Here is an 18498-nt window from a genome sequence, read left to right as displayed (position 1 = left end):
ATTATTGCAAACATAAGATCAACCTATCCGTTCACCATGAAAAACAACGAACGTTCTTTCGTCTCTACCAAGCAAAAAACAAAATCGCACGTTTCATTAGACATAGGCAACATAGCGTCAAACATACAATCGGCTTACTGAGACAACAAACGACCTATCTAATAGTTATATTATATATACAACCTAATCCGTGAAAATTGTACGGCACAAGGTTGCAGACATTGCATGCCAAATGGTAGTCAAACGCAGCGGATATATCCAAAGTTCCATCTGGTGACGAACTCAACCGCGAAACAAGATACTTGTCCCTGACGATATTTTAAAGATCGGGTATCCAAAACTAGGACGAAAGAGAAATGTATGCAGCGCCAGAAACGTATAGAATGTCTACAGTCATGCGGAGACACTGGCCTCGTGGGATCGTCGATCTGAAATCATGTTTTAAGGACTTCATCCTACATCCTATATAGCACTGATATAGCATACTACAACCAATGCGCCAGTGACATTGCAATGACTCGAGCAAGGCAGAATTGTAAGGCAACGGCTGAAACAAATCTAGATCAGGTATATTGATTAATTGACTTCTATGGTAAATGTAGACGTAGACGTAATCGTGACCCCATTCCAATATTTTAAAATACAACCCATGAAAAACGAGAAACAAATACTAATACATTAAGAAACAAATCCAAAACCGTACCCAGGCATGACAAAGCCAGAAAAGAACATTTCTATACTTGTGAGTGAAAGATCCGAGAGAAGAGAGATAGAATCGTATTTTCCAACACATAAAACGCCGTCAAATGCAACTTGGTAGTGTGCTTTTTTTTGTGAAAAGAAAGCGGGTATCGTCATGCATGAGAATTTCTTTCAAAGATGCCCTCTACCTCTGCAAATTCTGTAACCCAGTTTCGACGCTGCGTTATTTTTAGTACCGACCACGGCCGCCCCAGGAATCGCGATTGCGACCACCACTCCTCTCACGAAACTCTCCGCCACCACGCCTGTTGTTCCAGGCGTTGCCATCATCACGGCGGCCCCGACTGTGCTCGACGAAACGAGGACGGTCCATGCCTCCACGCATAGGGGGGCGATCCATCGCTCGGCCCCGACCACCCATCGAACGGTCCGATGATCTGACTCCCCGGCTTCTGTTAAGTCCCATTTTTTCGAGGAGCATGGGAGACATGTGCGGCGGGTTCGAAAGGCCGTAGCCGTGCACGGCAAGCTTGTTCATGGCATCAACTGCAGCGGACTTGTTGTAGAAGGACGGCAGAAGGGAACCGAATTGCGATTTGTAAGCTTCTTCCTTGGAGCTGGCCGGGGAGTTCTCCATTGCGTCCTGCATCTGGGCCAGGATTTCAAACACGGCGGCCGGGTGTTCGGCCTGGTCGTCGGTCAAGTCGACTTTGGAGGTGAGGAGGGAGGTTTCGTCCATTTCGATGGGGAGTTCACCGAGCTTGTTCCGGAAAGTCCGCATTTCACCCTCGTGGAACATAATCCATCCTTCACCCTCCTTGCCTGCGCGTCCAGTACGACCCAGACGGTGGATGTATGTGGGAGTGTCGCGAGGAACACCGACTTGGATGACGTGGGTGACCTCTGGAAAGTCCATTCCACGGGCAGTCACGTCAGACGAAAGGAGGATTCCAGAGCGAGCTTGCCGGAAACCATCTGCGTTTCTTGTTCTCGCAGCTTGAGTCAGACGCGAGTGGATATCATAGATCGCCATTCCGCCCATTTTCCTTTGACGGCGCAAGTGCATGAAAGCATCAAAAGCAAGCTTGACTTCACAAGTTGAGTTGAAGTAGACAATTGCCTTGAAAGGACGCTGGCTGCGGTCTTCTGACCGCTGAGCCCATTGGGTTTGGGCCATTTCAAGGACCGCAGGGAGGGCATTCTCCAGTCCAGGAAGAACGATACCCTTCTGCGGCACCCGGAAATGAGTTGGCACCTCATCCTCCTGAACCGTCTTCAGGAATCTGAAATCACGCTTCATCGTTTTACGAACCATGGCCATGACCTCTCTGGGAACAGTAGCCGAAAACATGAGCGTCTGGCGGTCAACCTCGTCGCGGTTAGGAAGAAGGGTTTGGATCTCCATAATGTCCGGTGCAAATCCATCATCCAAGAGGCGATCAGCCTCATCCAAAACGAAAGAAGACAGGCGTGGGGCTGTGACACCGGTAGTCGGATCAGATAAGATATCCTTCAACCGTCCCGGGGTACCGATCAGCAGGTGGCATCCTTCCCTTTGGATAGCCCGGAGCTTCTCGCGTCTCTGCGTGCCACCAACCGCCGTCTGCACAACAATTCCAGTACCACGTGACACCTTCACGGCTTCCGTTGCAATCTGCTCGGCCAGTTCACGGGTAGGCGAGATGACGATGCCTCGGATATCGCTGGACTGGGCGCGCCGTCTGTACGAACCTCTGGCCTGAGGCTGAGGCTGAGGCTGTATGTCTTTCATGATATTCTGAATCACGGGAACGAGAAAGGCCAGAGTCTTTCCTGTTCCGGTCTTCGCTTGGGCCAGGCTACCAAGAGACGATAGTCAGTATCTCGAAAAACATAATGAAAATAGAAAGGCACAGAGTAAAACATACACATCATCACCCTGCAAAGTCTCATTGATAGTCATGCTTTGCACGTCGGTCATGGTCTTGATCTTCATAAACCGGGTAATCTGATCAATGATCTTCTTATCCACCAATCCATGGTTTGCCAGGTCCGCGAATTCGGTCAATCGCTGGGGTGTGGCAGGCTCCTCCTCGCTGGCCACAGCCTCCGCCTGGGCAGCCTGAAACCGGGTAGCAGAAACATGCAACGATCGATGAATCTGAGGGAAAGCAACCGGGCTGCCAGTCGAGGGCTGCAATTTCAGCAGCTGGGGAGTCGATCTCGCAACGAAGAATCGAGAGGTAGAAGTCCGCAGGACTTGCGCGACTCCATGCCGGCGAAGCGCACACAACATTCTGACTGACACGGATTGAAGCCGGGAAATAACAAGGAATAAGAGAAAGAAGCGATTCCGGCTCACAGAATCAATCCGAATCAGAGAAGAGAGAGGATGATAGAGAGGGAGGGATGGCGGTTGGACTAAAAAAAGTCTAGGACGGAGGCAAAGCAAAATGCCCGAGATTTTTTTTTCTGGGGCAGCGCTATCACTGACCAATCAGAGACTTCGGAACATAGGGCGCTTTTGAGGACAGTCCCGTACAGCCGTTGTTATTGAAAATAATGAAGGGAGTTGAGAAGGGTAGGAAGGGGAGGGGGGAAATAAGATTGATAGAGGCCCACTAGGGGTAGAAGCAGTGGGATAAGAATTGAAGCGTTGGGATGTAGTCATTGCATAGATGCGTTATTTTGATTAGTAATAATACATATGTAACTTTTAGATAAGATATAACTATCATAACGGCCTGTATTTAGTCTAACCCAATTAGGACGTAGGAGGGGCTCTACACCGCCTGGTCTAACCTGCCAAGGCGGTGAGACGACTCGAGCCCACAATTCGGCAGGTGGCACGAATCATGCATGCATAAGCAGCATTGGTGCAGTGGGATACATATTGGAATACTGGGTAGTCCATGCAAGTAAACGAAAGAAATAAGGCCATATGTAAGGGGCTGGCGCACAGTACAAGCCAGGCACTTGTATGTATTACAGAATTCTACTCTGTAGAGATCATGATTTCGATTGAGCAATGAACACATCGTGTTTGCAAACAAGCATAACCCCAACATAAAACCTGTCTCTTACCCAGTTGGGCGAACACCGAGGTACATCATGGCTGCTTAACAATCAAATTCGCGGTGGTCTTGCCCAGAAGGTGGCTTCTCCCGTTGTAACACAGTAAAAGAGCAAGCTTCTAAATGCAGCCAGCCAACAATCAACCTCGAGAAGATTCTGCGCAACGTGGAAGGGTTTTCTGGTTCGGCCCCACGTTGAAGTACAAGTAGTTGCATTCGCCCAGGATACTGTATCTTCTTGATATTTCATACGAGATACCCCGTTAGCCTTTTTCGGTCATTCTTTAATCACTATATATTATACACCATGGCATCCAACAAGTCTCTTGTCTTCAAGAAGATCCCCGAGGGATACCCCGTCCCTGGTGAGCACATTGTCGTCGAGTCTGCCGCCTATGACGCCAGCGTTCCCGCCCCCGAAAATGGTGTCGTCGTGCAGTCGCTCTACACCAGCTTCGACCCCTACATGCGTGGCCGTATGCGCCCTGCCCACATCAAGTCCTACGCTCCTCCCTTCCACCTCAACGAGCCCCTCAACAGCCGCTCCATCGCCAAGGTTATCCGCTCCAACAATGACACCTACAAGGAGGGCGACATCGTCGTCGGCCACATCCCCATCCAGGATTATATCGCTCTGAATGGCGAGCAGACCTCTGCTGCCCTCAGCGTGCTTCAGAACCCCTTGGAAATTGAGGACATCCGTGTCTACCTTGGTCCCTTGGGCATGCCCGGTCTGACCGCCTACTCGTCGCTCTACGAGATTGGTAAGCCCAAGAAGGGTGAGACCATCTTCATCTCTGCGGCAAGTGGTGCTGTCGGTCAGCTGGTTGGCCAGATCGCCAAGCACGAGGGTCTTAAGGTCATTGGCAGCGTCGGATCGGACGAGAAACTCAAGTACATCACCGAGGAGCTGGGCTTCGACAGCGGCTTCAACTACAAGAACGAGAAGCCTGCAGACGCTCTGGCTCGCCTGGCGCCTGGCGGTATCGACATCTACTACGAGAATGTTGGTGGTGAGCACATGGCGGCCGCTCTGGACGCTCTGAACAACTTCGGTCGTATCGTTGTCTGCGGCCTCATCTCGCAGTACAACTCGGACCCTTACCCCATCAAGAACATCCACAACGTCCTTATCAAGCGTATTGACATGCGCGGTTTCATCGTCGGTGACCCTGGTATGGGTGACAAGTACGCTGCGGACCACCAGAAGTATGTCCAGCAGTGGATCAAGGAGGGCTCTTTCAAGCCTCTCATCCACGAGACCGTTGGTATTGACAACTCGGCTGAGGGATTGGTTGGAATCTTCCACGGAAAGAACTTGGGTAAGGCTGTTCTCAAGTTTTAAATGACATAATTGATGATGTACCTTGATATATAATATTTTGAGATAATTGAATCAATATTAGTCTCTTGCGCATAAATGTTTTTCAGCCAGATCACGGATGCACTGTATTTCAGTATTGCCAGCAAATATTCCGCAAGATACTACCTTGTTGCAGTAGAAGAAGCAGCATTATATCCTCCGAATTCAACAACCACGTAGATTAAATACTGCACATGTACTCCGTAGAGCATAGAAGGAATACCCCAGCTTAAATCCAATTGCCGGGTGTCGGCCATTTTCGGCTGGGCGGAGAGCAACAAACCAATCACATAGCCCATAATGTGATGACCGCATATCCCGACTCGCCTTTCCGAGGTTGCTCTAACTTCGAACGTCCTTTGCGATCGGTTTCTCCTGTTCAGTGCTGTAGCTCCCTTGTGTGTGTGTGTGTGTGTGTTTGTGTGTTGCTTGAACTTATCTTCTTTACGATACCTCCGAATAACGCCATGGCTTCGATCGCGCGCCAGTCTCCTCTGCTCCGGCAGTCCTGTTTGTCGGCTATCCGGGCACCGCTTGTGAACCGCAACGCGGCGGGTGTGTCGCAGATGGTTGCTTTCCACGCCTCTGCTAAGAAGCAGATTCTGCCTCCTTTGCCTCGTGAGTGATTGATTTGCAATTGTCGATTGGATTGAGATTGGTGGTGGTGGTGGTGGTGGATGGATGGGGGCCCGGAGGGAATTGCATATATCGGGCGGGATGGAAATGGACATGGACATGGAGAATGAAATTGGATACGTGCTAACGAGTGTGTCTTTTCAGAGTCTATCCAGGGAACAGGTATGAAAATTGCCCTTCATCGACATAATCCTCAGTAATCACGACCGTTACGCCTTGCCTTGGCCGTGTGCCTCGAAACTTGGATATCACAACGTCTCTGCATACAAAATCGAGATTGACATGATTTCACAATTACAGTCAACGATCCCGCACCTGTTCCTCACACTTCACCTTCGCACGGTAGCTATCACTGGTCTTTCGAGAGGTGCGTGTAACCCGACACCTCCGTGATACAACTCAGCGCGACACATACTCATTGAAACAGACTCGTCTGCGTTGGTCTTGTCCCCCTGACCATCGCTCCCTTCGCCGCTGGCTCCCTTCACCCCGTTACCGACGCTGCTCTCTGCTCGCTCTTGGTCCTCCATTCGCACATTGGATTCGAGTATGTCACGTCACTTTTACCAGAAAGAGAAAGGCGAGAGCATCAACTTACAAATAACAGGGCATCTATCATCGACTACTTCCCCAAGCAGCGCGTTCCCAAGACCCGGGCTCTTTGTAACTGGCTCCTGCGTCTTACCACCTTCACTACCGCTGTTGGATTGTACGAGCTCGAGACAAACGACGTTGGTATCACAGAGGGTCTTCGGAGAATCTGGAAGGCATAAACTGATACCATAGACATTTGTTCTTTCGTTTCATGTTTTATTTCATTGAGTCGGGTTTTTTCTTGTATATTCGTTGTAAAACTATCCAACGCTGGTACTTCATTCATCCTTTCTAATCTTGACAAATTCAATCTTACACTCGATGCTTCAAAAATTGCCCCTGGCGAAGAAGCACGAGCAAGTTGATCAATAAAAGGCAATGGGACAAGAGGCAATAAAACATCATTTCCAAACACCACCTGACAATCATTCAGTTTGACAACCTGGACCTCGCGAAGACTTTCCGTTAGAGCTTTTGAGCCCTCATTCTCACTCTTAAGCTTAGTAATCCTAAACGCATACAACGACATAACAAATCTCACAACAAAGTGGTCAAACTCGTATCCCAATCCGCTGATCAAATCATCAAAACCTTCATTGGCTGCAATAAGCGCCCCCCCGCGGCAACTTCTTTTTCAAATACCCCAGGTGCCCGGAAAACAGCTCACGAAATCTATCAACCATGGGAAAAACTTTCTAGCTATGACCAAAACCATGCGAGTGTCAACCATATCTTCAAAGGCACCCATATACCGTCTCGCCTGCGCCGCCATGCCGCTCATTCCGTAACCATTTACCACAACATGAGCAAGAACGGCACATGTACTCTTGTTATCGTCTCGCGATGCCGTGCGCTGATAGATTGTCGGAGGTTTGATGTTCACCCGTATAGAGATAGTGAATTATAGTGTGGGCTAGGTCCTCGTCGGCCCTGTGGAGATGGATGATTGAGGTGCCAGGATTACGCTCCGGCTGGGTGACGAATGATGGACATGGTTTGATGAGATGGCGTGGGATTTGATACCTCTGCTTTTCTGGCGGAAGAGGAGGATTACAGGTTCCACTTTATAAGGACTGTGATAATTTAGCTCCTGTATACCTGTTGTGGCATGGCCACCAGAGCTGAAGTGGGAAAATGCAACTCACGAAATTTTAGGCTGGTGGTATTCGGTTGTTTTTCCCATCTACTCCGTTATGTCCTTGCTCGTCAATCCATGATACTCAAGCTGCTGTTGTCTACTGTCTTTTCTAGGAAGAGGGGTTAGATTAAGTTAAAATGTGAGCAACCAGGAACAAGCGTCATTCATGAGTAGGTGACTTGGACACGATACAAATGTGACTAACTCATAGATATGTCGCATCTTCAATATGCCATCAACACGGATGTTAGAGCTTGACGGTACAGAGTGCATGGAACGCAGCTTCATCTCATACCCAATTAGGTTCGTGCTCACTTCGAGGAGGCAACGTCGAGTTTCGACGGATTAGTCTTTGCCGCTCAGCGGATTCCTCACAAATATTCCTCCTCCCAAGAGACCATTACTCCTCTTCCTCCAACTCACTTCCCTCCTCATCCCCTTCCTCTCCAGCCAACCGATCATCATCGTCCGCTCTCGCCATAACCTTCTCAATGATCCCCAACGTAGTCTTCAACGGCAACCCAACCACATTATCATAACTCCCCTCAATCCCCTCCACGAGTATACTCCCCAGACCCTGAATCCCATACCCCCCCGCCTTGTCAACCCCCTCCCTTGTCCGTACATACGCCAATATCAACTCATCCGTAACACCCGCGTCAAACTTCACCGTCGTCTCCTCAATCGCAGTTTCAACAGCGTAACCGGGGTCCCGCGCACTAGCCAGTGGTGCCATTGCTGCGATAGCGGTGTACACTTTATGATTTCGTGCGTTGCGTAGCGCCTTGAGCATGGCGATATGGCCAGCTTCGGAATGCGGTTTCTCGAGGATTGCGCCGCTGGAACTATCAACAACGATTGTATCCGCGGCGAGGATCAACCCTGGTTCACCCTTTTCTTCGTTCGAGATTTCCTGCTCGTACACTGCATGTGCTTTTTTCGAGGCCGTGGCTAGCACGTATTCGAATGGTTGGAGGGTCTTTGGGAAGTCTTCGGGGGTGTTGGAGGGGATGATTTCGATGTTGGGGAGGCCCAGGAGGGACATGATTTGGCGGCGACGCGGAGAGGCAGAGGCGAGGATTACGCGCCTGTTGCGGAGATCGTTGAGGAAAGGGAGGGAGAGGGGTGGTGGGCGTGGTAGAGGGGTGCGGGTTGGTGGTGCTGCTTCGTAGGCGGGAGGGGAGTCCACGCCAGATGTGAGGGGTTGTTTTTCGGACATTTTATTTTGTCTTTTTGTGTTTCGAAGGGTATAATAGGGTATCTTGATGCAAATGAATTGAGAGGACAGAATGAACAGATTGGAAGGGATATATCCCACTAATATCAAGGCGGTGAACCGATTGATAAGGCGGCTTGGCAGGCATACAGCCCTGAAAACCTTGCCAGATATTTACTTGATAGTGAGGTTTATATGGAAGAAATACTACAGTGTGAAATTGGAAGCCGGGTGTTTGGTATTTTCTAACTTCATGCAGGTCTTTGGTTTGCAACCCCGTACAGCTAGCCCGCTACTTAACCCTACGTTTGGAAGCCAAAAGCAAAGCAAAGAGAATGAGCAAGGCTTGCAAGTTGCCATTGCTGATCATCTGGCAGGCATAAGTAAGTTAGTCCAGTCTATAAGGGTACGACGTGCAGTACTTTAGCGCATCATGACTGAGGTTCGGATGTTGAACACAGACGTCGACATTCTCAGTCGCAAGCTTTCATCCGTGCAGTTCAATCCAGGGAAGCTTCAGACTTGGATTAAATCTTGAACGCCTGCTGGATGTGTCGAAGGGACGACTTAGAAGAGTGCATCTGTTGCGCTGCCCCATGGGGCACTTAGTCGACGGTTCTGGGAGATTGGCAGGGCCTAGTGAGGTCTGGCCATATGAGGCAATCCCCTGATTAGCATGAAGTCATGATCAAGGTTACCTGTAGATCTTTCCGCCATGTAAACTCAAGTTTCTCGCGGACCCATTCCAATATGATCCGCCACTCTCCCCGATTGGTTTTGTCATAAACCGAATTTTTTGTAGAATGAGATACCAAACCTAGGTACGAACATTCCCTTTCCTTGACCGATCCTTAGAAGTGTCATTGAGCCTCCAGGAAATTGTGTCAACGTCATATCATTCAGCTGTGAATTAGAGTAGTCAAATCTCTCAAGGATGACAGATCTGAGTCGGTTATGTAACCCTATGTTGGGTGTAGCATTGTCGGGGCCAGGCTTGGCAGAGAAGTACTCTTGAGCCAGGACTCTCAACATTTGGAGACTCTGCATGTTTCCTGAGTTAGAAATTTGTTAGCAGGCTCTATCTATGGGGAACCTCTGGAGAATTTCCATCGGGCTTTGTATGTCTCAAGTGTGAGCTCGAGACGGGCCGCATAGTTTCCCTTCCAATCGTCATTTTGTGCACTGAAGTGCATTTGCTAGATTTCTCTGCAATACAGCTTTTCGACATTCTCAAAGATAGCATATTTTATTTCGTATTTTATCAGTGCTTCGAAACCTTCTTCAATGGAAATCGACGGTTCGAACATGATAGCAGTGGCCAGACTGGCGCTTAAACGCATTTTCTTGTCTATGGTTGGCTGAGCAATCAGAATCTACCCTAGTGAGATCCGGCCAGATAAGCCAGCCTCTGGAATAGGAAGGTGTTATAAACAGGATGACTGATAAATCACTAGGAAGCAGTGTGATGATGTTTCTCATAAAGACAGTATAATCACCAACAGCCACCTCAAGATATCAAGATCACCATGACCGAAAACCAGAATTAGCAGCTCTTGTCCATCGCATTTTGCAATCTGAGCTTGTACTCAGTTGTATTCAGGATACTCTTGCGAAAGTCATTGCGCGGAAAGAGACTCAAATTTTCTATAGGAAGCGTCGCTTCATCCAGAACGATTTGCCGATCTCCTTGCTGGTCCTCATGTGCGTGCTGGTTGTACTTTCGGACCAGGCCCTCCAGATTCTTAGAGGTCAGCCAAAACCGATTAGCTTGGGAAGAACCTAGACACCTTATCGGTTAAGCTCCATGTATTAAGAAGAGTGATATTCTTACCATTCCCCGATAGGGAGATGATGGAACAAATAGAAATCCAACAAGAGGCTTCCGTTCCTCCCAGGGCTGACATTGTCATTTCTGTCAGTAACTTCAAAACCGCTACAACATGCTTCCTGTCACGGAGCGCGGGCATTCACCAACAACGCAAGATGTTTGTATACTTTGTCCTGTTTGAATATAGGGCAGGAACCCCCTTCGCACACTAGATAGCACAGAGATGGCAGGCCCAGATTCTTTATTTCCTTCTCCATGTTAGTATTTCGATAGAGAGTCCACCAATAAATTTATATTGTTCGAGACCGTCACACTTCCAAGGACGAAGTCTGGGGCAATATGTGAGAGAAATTCCATCGCCGTTACCGCTTAGTATTGTTAATTTCACTCTTAAGCATATTGAACAAAGATAATTCACCGGAGATGAGTCATAAGGGACATAATGACGAACAGTTTAGATGCCATGGTAGCCTGACTGCCTGAGTTACGGAGTAGGCGACCCTAAACTAATCCGCTGTATACGGAAGGCGGTATCTTAATGCAACGAATAGATAATGCAGCCAAGCATATTCTGCACAACTTTATAATGGCATCGAGATAAGGAATAAATGATGAGTATAGGAATGATGAAAGAAGATGATAAATTCGGAAATTGGAATGTCCCATTCCATAAGTCCAACGCCTGTAGCACCGAGTCGAAAGCACAAAACGCCCAGGTATAATTGCAGCACAAAAACACGCACGCCTCCGATACCCAGTCGCTCTAACTCATCCGTGGCCAGCTGAAAGCGGACACAAATCCAACCTTCAGCATAATCGTAAGAGCCACAATGCTCTGCTTGTAGTATATTAACTCCTGACCCAGACCCGACGCGAGAAATAAAAGGAAATTCGTCAATAATGGCACCGCAGACGCGTAAACGAAGAAGAAAGACCGGACGCTGTCCCGATTCCTTTTCACGGGGTTGGGCATGATACCGACGAACCTCGGCTCATCGCCCAGGCCGGCCGACGTAGAAACGGAACAGCACTCCATCTGATGTGGATAGTGACTGAAGTCATCACGGTCGAAGCGTCTCGTCGATGCGACCGCCTCTGCCTTCGACCTCAGCGATGAGCTCTTGCCGCTCCCGTAGTTTTAGACGCATGAATTCTACCGTCTTGTTCAGCACGATGCTTTCACTCCGACCTTGGCCTTCTAGACCCGGGACCAATTCGGTTAACCGATCAAACCCCTCTCGAATAGCGGCACGTCGTTTCTGCTCCGACGCGATGTGGTTGCTTTTCTTTTCTTGCTCTGTCAGGCGTGGTTTGTCTTTTTCGTTGGCCTGATTCGAAGACACGATCTGTTTGGATGATGATGGTGAATGGCCGGCCGGAGTCGACGAGCGACGGTCATCACCGTCGTCTGCATTCATGGTGGTACTTCTGGCAGTAGGTGAATAAGATGGTTCAGATGAGCTTGAGGCGCGCGGTGTTGAAGGTAGTTGAGCAGATGGCATATCGGGATGTGGAACTGAAATCGGAGCCAAACCACGAGTCAGATTATTGTAGTAGTAGCACACAACTGCAGGATGCGCTGTAAGTCTTTCTTGGAAAAACGACTCTGGGGTAGCAAGAAGAAGAGACGAACCCCTGAAGATAAGCGCAGGCTCAACCAGGGCCCAACACAGCGGCAAAACCCTGGTTCGAGAAGAAGCTCTGCGGAGAATTCAGTGAGTTTCCGCATCGGGAATAGCCAAGCCTTGTGGGACGGCTTCACGTCATCGACCGTTTCCATGTCTTTCGCCTGTCCCAACGCTGTCTTGTGTGCTCTCTGGTTTTTTCACGAACACTCTCGACTACCGATTATTTAGGTGTCGTTCTACCCCTGGAGATTGCTCATTTTTCGAATAATATCTCGTCCTCTTCTCTGCGATCGTCTTCAATTGGCCTGATCTATGAGCTATATGATCTCATACTAAACCGGTTGGATCGACGTCAACTCGCACAACATCCACGATCGTTATACAACAACGCGTCGCTATGAGCTCTGACACGGGCTTAGAGCCTCTGCGTGGTTCGTGCTCATGTGGCCGTAATCGATATTTGATTCGAATCCCGGAAGATGTGACCGACCACGCGCACATCTACTTCGATAGCAGTTCTGACAACCGTATGTTGCCATGCGAGCTCTATGGCACTGGAATGTCAACTAACACCGTTGGCTTACTTGCATATAGGTAGACACCACGGCACTCCTCTTACGGCATGGCTACGGGTCCCCTTGGATTGGTTTGAATCTCACACGCGGTCCTACTTCCCCGACGAAACGCATAATACTATCCGTCGCACTTTCACACCTCGTCACGATCCACACACTCGGCGCAATTTCTGTGGATTCTGTGGCACACCGTTGACGTACTGGACGGAATCGCCTCGAGACGAAGCAGAGTTCATGTCCGTGAGCATTGGCAGTCTCTACGGCAGAGACCAGCATCTGCTGGAAGACTTGGACCTGCTCCCTGGGTCTTCGGAAGAGGAAGAATCAGAAGAAGAGTCAGAGGCCGATGAAGAAGTACCAGCCAGTAGAGATCCAGTTCCAGTCTCTACTACAACTGCTGCAGCACCATCGTCGTCTTCAGTTGTCGTGCCCACGTTAGCAAGCGAGCCCCTTCGAAGCTACCGATCCGGGACGATGAGTGGAATTCCCTGGTTCGAAGAAATGATCGAAGGAAGTCGACTAGGTCGTCTGATGAAGGCCAGGCGTGGTATGGGAGTGAGTGACGACGACTCTACGAAATTTGCGTGGGAAGCTAGTGAGTGGCACGATGATGGAACTACTGGCGCCATACGACAGACACAATACTCCACCTTCAGTAGCAGCTCTGGGAAGAGGAAACGAATCTCTCGGGGCGACGCGGGAGTTGGCAGCTCGCGACAAAAGCGAAGAGATTCTCCTTGATGGGTTTTCGATGAGCGTTTTGCTTGGCTAATATGGGAATGCTCAATATGGGCAAGTCATCGATTTACTTTCCCCTTACTTACTGGATAATCTCGACCACCATGTAAGATAAAAATTAGAATAATTTATCGTAAGTGAATATGAGCAATTCATTTCAAGTATTAAAACTATAAGCAGTGTATAGGCACACAGGTCTATTTACATTCTCACAGCTTGAGCTACCATGTTAGGGAATCAGACTCGCTTAACATATCTTTGAAAGAGGATCAGTGAAGGGTATCACACACTCATTCGTATTCAAAAAGACATTTCAGATACCCAAACCTCTTCACTCCTTTAATTTAAGGTTCTCTTTCTGTTCTACATATTTTTAGTAATTAACCCGTTCTTTCTCAAATACAGCATCAAGTTCTAGGGCTTCTTTCATACCAACAAACCTGTCAGCCTTTAACAGTTCAGATATTGGTTTCTTGTTAAGAGAACTGCCTTGCAACCTTGTTCAAGCCATTGTGAGTTCTCTCTATCTTTAACGACACAGCAGTCTACTAACGACACCAGAAACAAAGACCAAAGACGAACGATGACGAGTCCCAATATGAAGCACGAAAAGCCCTTTTCAAACCTACGCAAAAAACTCTCGAGCCCTGTCAACGACCCTCCTCCAGAGCCCCTGCCACCACCTCGAAGCTCCCCACCGCGTCCTAGAAGACCTGCAGCCCCACTGATAGACAGAACGAGGGACAAAAAAACCACAGTACCTACTCCTCAACCAAAACCATTTCGCTTGCCAATGTCGCCAGGGGGTTCGACAAAAGGACCCAGGTTCATGTGTCTCGAGCAAGCGCAGCGTATTCAGAAGGTTGAGTATCGACCGCTTCCCAAGTATACTGGTCCCCAGTATCCGACCATCATGGGGGTGATGCCCAATCGACCAAAGCCGAAGCCGAAGCCGATCGAGGTGAAGAAGCGTGAGAATAAGCGGACGAGGGCTTTGAAGACGCTGAGGAATCCTGATCGGATGTTCTTAAAGTGGAAGGGTACGAACAGTTATGCGCGGATGAGGATGTTTAGAAGGTTGAATGGATGTTTGAAGGCTCTTCAATCGAATGGAGCCAACCCGACGGGCACGATGCTTGCGGATATACCAGAGCAAACGCCGTTGGAGATTGAAGTTCGTCGCTTCTGGTCTTTGGATATGTGCATTTGAGAGCTGACAAGGTCACAATATAGTACAAACCGATGTATCGCTTGAAAGAGATCAGGAGGGCGTCGATGCTACTTGCTCGTCCTAAACCTAAGAGACCAGTGTCAGAATTGTCAATCGCAAGTGTACGTACTTATAACAGACTATTCGAGCTCAAATACTGATCCCTCAGAAGGTCGACAGTGTCTTATCGACAAACCGACAACGCTACTCCGACGACTCGATATACAGTCGACCCATGAGTACAGCTCAGCCCTCTCCTGCATTTTTCACAGAAAACAACTCTGATAAAAGCTCAGAGAATGTTTCTTTGCGTGCTTCTTTGGTGCCATACAGAGAATGGTGGGCTTTCTTGCAGTCAGCTCCCAACCCTTTCAGAGAGGAAGAGCCAAACGATGAATGCACTGGTTGTGACGGCCCAGCAACCTGCATTCACCAACATGCTCACAACTCCCACAGAGGCTCCTCTTTATTTTCTTCCGCCCACAGAAATTCTCTTCATTCTTCTCGCGTCTTCGAGATCACAGAAGACAACAACGACGCGACTCCGCCTTCGTCAACGCCTTCGCCAACGCGCACAAATATTGCAATTACCCCGTCTCGCTACACGTTCGCGCAGGATATGGCTGAGAAGTCGAAGTCGTCTTCGCAAAATCCTTTGCCAGATTCTACGCGCTCCAAGGGTCTTGGGGTGGAGAAGGCTGAAAGCATTTCAGAATCAAAGAACAAAGGTATTTTCCTGTCCTACCCTCCTTGTGTTGGCCATCTCGTCGACTTCAGCTCTCGTATTAAGCGTACTCTACACAAAGCCATCTTTGTCTGACGCGAAAGCGGGGGTGATAGTTGAGATTGAAACGCTTCAGTCTACTGGACAAGGCTGACCTCTCATTCTAGAAACAGACATTCACCACAGCGACAAACGTGACTCGCGAGCTCAGCAAGAACAGAGATTGACAATGGATGCCTCAAGAATGAAAAAACCTCAGTCACTGTGTACGTTTTTGACAGCGTCTCATTTTACAGAGATAATGGTAACTGACTATAAACAGCGAGCCCTAAGGGCATTAGCACGGCCAATGACAAAAATACACCTGATAACACAAAGGTTCAAATCGCACGCAAATCCACCGGTGGAACTGGTCCTCGTGGGCCCCGAACTCCTGCCCCAAAGACGTACCCTGGCCTGGCCAAAGGAACACGCCCCACGCCCAGCGCCATTCCAGTTTCCGTCCGCAGGCTGAGCACCGAGGCTGCTGATATCATACAGCGCTCTCCAAACGAGGGTTTTGCTGGTGGTATTCGTGTTCTAGATAGACCTTCTGGTCTGCGTTCCCACCCCACTGGAGAGCCAACCAACCCGTCCGTTCCAGAGCCGATTCCAGAGACCAGGAAGGTGTCAGATAACTCAATTTCTTCGTCTTCCATTGGTGATTGGGGTATAGAAGATGGCGAGGAGGAACTGCAGAAGCCGCCCACTGTCTTCACTGGTGAATACCGTGCTCGTCCATCTGAGAGAATGGGGCAGTATCGTTACGGACCTACGTTGAAGATTGCTGGATCAGCGGACAACGTCATTATGGGAACAATCAACGATGGCTCCAAGCCGTCTCTCGCTACTCGGCAGTTATCAATGATGCGTGTGAAGTACATTGAAACATCTAAGTCAGGCTCGTCCCAAGAGAACGACGAAAAGCCCAAGAGTCAGGTTGACCAGGTCGAAGACCAACACAACCCTGACCAGTCACCGGCCAGGAACTTCTGTCGCCCGCAGATGTCTCTCGAGAACCTACCAAAGAGGGACATCAGCAATCGCGAGCTGTCGGTGGCGCGCAAACCTCTGAACCAGTCTGGTCTCTCCAACCTTTTCGTCGCAAGCGCTGATAAATTACACGCTGAGAGTACTCCGCCTGTTCCAAAGGTATTTGTTTCTGGAGATAGCGTGCACACGTCTTCGCCTTTTTCTGAGAAGAAGAACGCAAACGCGACGCCGACACACACTCCTCATCAACGTAGTGCTTCCCATGTATCGACTCCCGCTACGACTCCTGAACAAATGCTCAAGAATATGCCTTTGCGATCTCATCCGCCGCCGCGTACCTCGTCGCTGCAGGCCGTAGCAGATTTCCCTATGCACTCAGAGTCGGACACTAACCCGAAAACTCCCGGCGAGGTGTCGGACAAGGAGAATATTACTCCGCAATTGAAGCAAGACGCCACCGTCGTGAACATTTCTGAGGTCAAGGTTCCTCAAGACCAGACGCGCTCAGTTGAAACGCCCCGTATCCCCGATTCTAAGGGCACTAGGATGCTTGATAGCTTCCGCAACATCTTCAAGCACAAGAGTGGCTCGGAGAAGGGACGCATCAAAAAGGAGGAGCCGGGCCAAGTCCCGCGTCTTACTAAAGACAACTCTATTATCAGCATGAAATCTGTCAAGAATGTCGACGAAAAGGCCGATTCGGTTAAAATACCCAAATTGTCCGACGGCATTGGTTGGAACAAAGTTACCCGCAACCCTAAGAACTCGGGAGAATACTCTCCTGCGCTCGTGCCAACCCCGAGTTCTACGATCTCGACCTCCGCCTCCATCCCTAGTCCATTGAGCCGCAATGCCTCTGACGGCCGCACTCCGTCTTTTGCGAGGCCGACGCAGTCCACTCGTACAAAAGCTAATACACCGGGTGCCAAGCCCCAGGTGTCTGTTGGTCAGGACGGTCGTCCTCGCAGGGTCATTCAGGGTGTGGCGGCTTCTACTGGCAGTCCGCAACGTCTTACCCGCACCGGTACTAAGCGTCCGAGCCTTTCATCGACCGCTAACAGACCTGCCGCTAACCAGCCACGCTCGACCATCTCGGTTCATAACCAGGAGAACACCCCGCCCGGAGTTGCGAAGCAGCCTGAACCGGCGCTGAGATCGTTCAAGGAAATACGGTCTACCATTGACGAACTGTGCAACAAGGCCCGTGATGAGAGTACCCCTGCTGAGCGTGAGAAGCACCTTCGTGTAAGTTAAACCCTCTCTTCTGGCTGAAACCATTGACTAATATGGACTTGCAGTGGGCGCTGGCTCTTCAACAGCAGCTTAGTGACTACAATAGCGTAGAGAAAGAAGCAGAAGAAGCCATGATTTTGATGAACGCCAAAAAGGCCGACAAGGATACTGCCGAAGAGACTCTTTTCGACTTTTTCGTGCAGATTCGGGCCCAGATTGACGAGCAGTAGATGTGAGTCTACTTGTTAGAGCCGTTTTGGTTCTGTTAGACCCATGTCCTATCATCTGGTTTGATATTTGACAATTCTTGGCTACTTTCCCTTTCCATTTTCGTATCAGATGTATCATTCTCTACTTTCAATCACTTTCGTTTCTCCCCTTCCCGCTCAGTCACTCGTTTCTTGCTCTTCTATTTCTTGTCTTACAGTGTTGGTAATTCATTTTGACTTGTATTTTTCTGTTATAAAAGAAATAAAATTCCCCTTCTTGTTAGTGTGATATTTTGTCTCGTTGGCTTTATCTCAACACCATCGCCCCAGAAGATACGAAACGATAATGCCCTACGAGCTACGACTTGACGTTGCATGAAGGATTCCCTTTCTATCTCTTTTTAGACAGTTTTTATTTCAACGAAAATATGTGCATAGGTAGTATCAGGAAAAGATAAAAAATCAAACTTGTTGGTGTATTTTGTCAAACTCGATTTAATCGCAGAGCTCTGAATCTATTTAATTCCACCAGAAGACAATTACAATCTCAAATAGCAAGCATTGTATTCTAACTTCAACACATGCAAAAAAAAAAAAAAAAAAAAAAAGTTTGCGTCGT

General features: G+C 48.9%; 6 protein-coding genes across 6 annotated transcripts; 4 read left to right on the top strand and 2 right to left on the bottom strand.

Annotated features, from left to right (window-relative positions):
- Positions 1-931: 931 nt before the first annotated feature.
- On the bottom strand, positions 932-2977 carry EURHEDRAFT_446572 (putative DEAD box RNA helicase hela; the record flags this gene model as incomplete). Its single annotated transcript, XM_040783616.1, has 2 exons — positions 932-2540; positions 2610-2977. 2 exons carry the CDS (start codon positions 2975-2977, stop codon positions 932-934), a joined length of 1977 nt encoding a protein of 658 aa, XP_040642638.1.
- Positions 2978-3823: 846 nt separating this feature from the next.
- EURHEDRAFT_408171 (MDR family NADP-dependent oxidoreductase) lies at positions 3824-5233 on the top strand. Its single transcript, XM_040780764.1, has one exon. It carries the CDS (start codon positions 4063-4065, stop codon positions 5098-5100), a length of 1038 nt encoding a protein of 345 aa, XP_040642637.1. The 5' UTR covers positions 3824-4062; the 3' UTR covers positions 5101-5233.
- Positions 5234-5453: 220 nt separating this feature from the next.
- EURHEDRAFT_383139 (CybS family protein) lies at positions 5454-6771 on the top strand. The gene is made up of 5 exons (XM_040779561.1): positions 5454-5736; positions 5899-5916; positions 6055-6121; positions 6182-6301; positions 6362-6771. Exons 1-5 carry the CDS (start codon positions 5586-5588, stop codon positions 6525-6527), a joined length of 522 nt encoding a protein of 173 aa, XP_040642636.1. The 5' UTR covers positions 5454-5585; the 3' UTR covers positions 6528-6771.
- A 1115-nt stretch (positions 6772-7886) lies between these two features.
- On the bottom strand, positions 7887-12032 carry EURHEDRAFT_512248 (nucleotide diphosphatase; the record flags this gene model as incomplete). Its single annotated transcript, XM_040786049.1, has 3 exons — positions 7887-8715; positions 11596-11876; positions 11907-12032. 3 exons carry the CDS (start codon positions 12030-12032, stop codon positions 7887-7889), a joined length of 1236 nt encoding a protein of 411 aa, XP_040642635.1.
- A 523-nt stretch (positions 12033-12555) lies between these two features.
- EURHEDRAFT_447453 (uncharacterized protein) lies at positions 12556-13474 on the top strand (the record flags this gene model as incomplete). Its single annotated transcript, XM_040783669.1, has 2 exons — positions 12556-12685; positions 12753-13474. The coding sequence occupies 2 exons, from the start codon at positions 12556-12558 to the stop codon at positions 13472-13474; spliced, it is 852 nt and encodes a 283-aa protein (XP_040642634.1).
- A 790-nt stretch (positions 13475-14264) lies between these two features.
- Positions 14265-17900, top strand: EURHEDRAFT_374022 (uncharacterized protein; the record flags this gene model as incomplete). Its single annotated transcript, XM_040778596.1, has 6 exons — positions 14265-14645; positions 14705-14803; positions 14851-15409; positions 15573-15671; positions 15728-17682; positions 17736-17900. The coding sequence occupies 6 exons, from the start codon at positions 14265-14267 to the stop codon at positions 17898-17900; spliced, it is 3258 nt and encodes a 1085-aa protein (XP_040642633.1).
- Positions 17901-18498: the final 598 nt, after the last annotated feature.

The sequence above is a fragment of the Aspergillus ruber genome, assembly GCF_000600275.1.
Source record: "Aspergillus ruber CBS 135680 unplaced genomic scaffold scaffold00002, whole genome shotgun sequence".
Classification (NCBI taxonomy): domain Eukaryota; kingdom Fungi; phylum Ascomycota; class Eurotiomycetes; order Eurotiales; family Aspergillaceae; genus Aspergillus; species Aspergillus ruber.
This window is presented reverse-complemented; position numbering and strand designations above follow the sequence as displayed.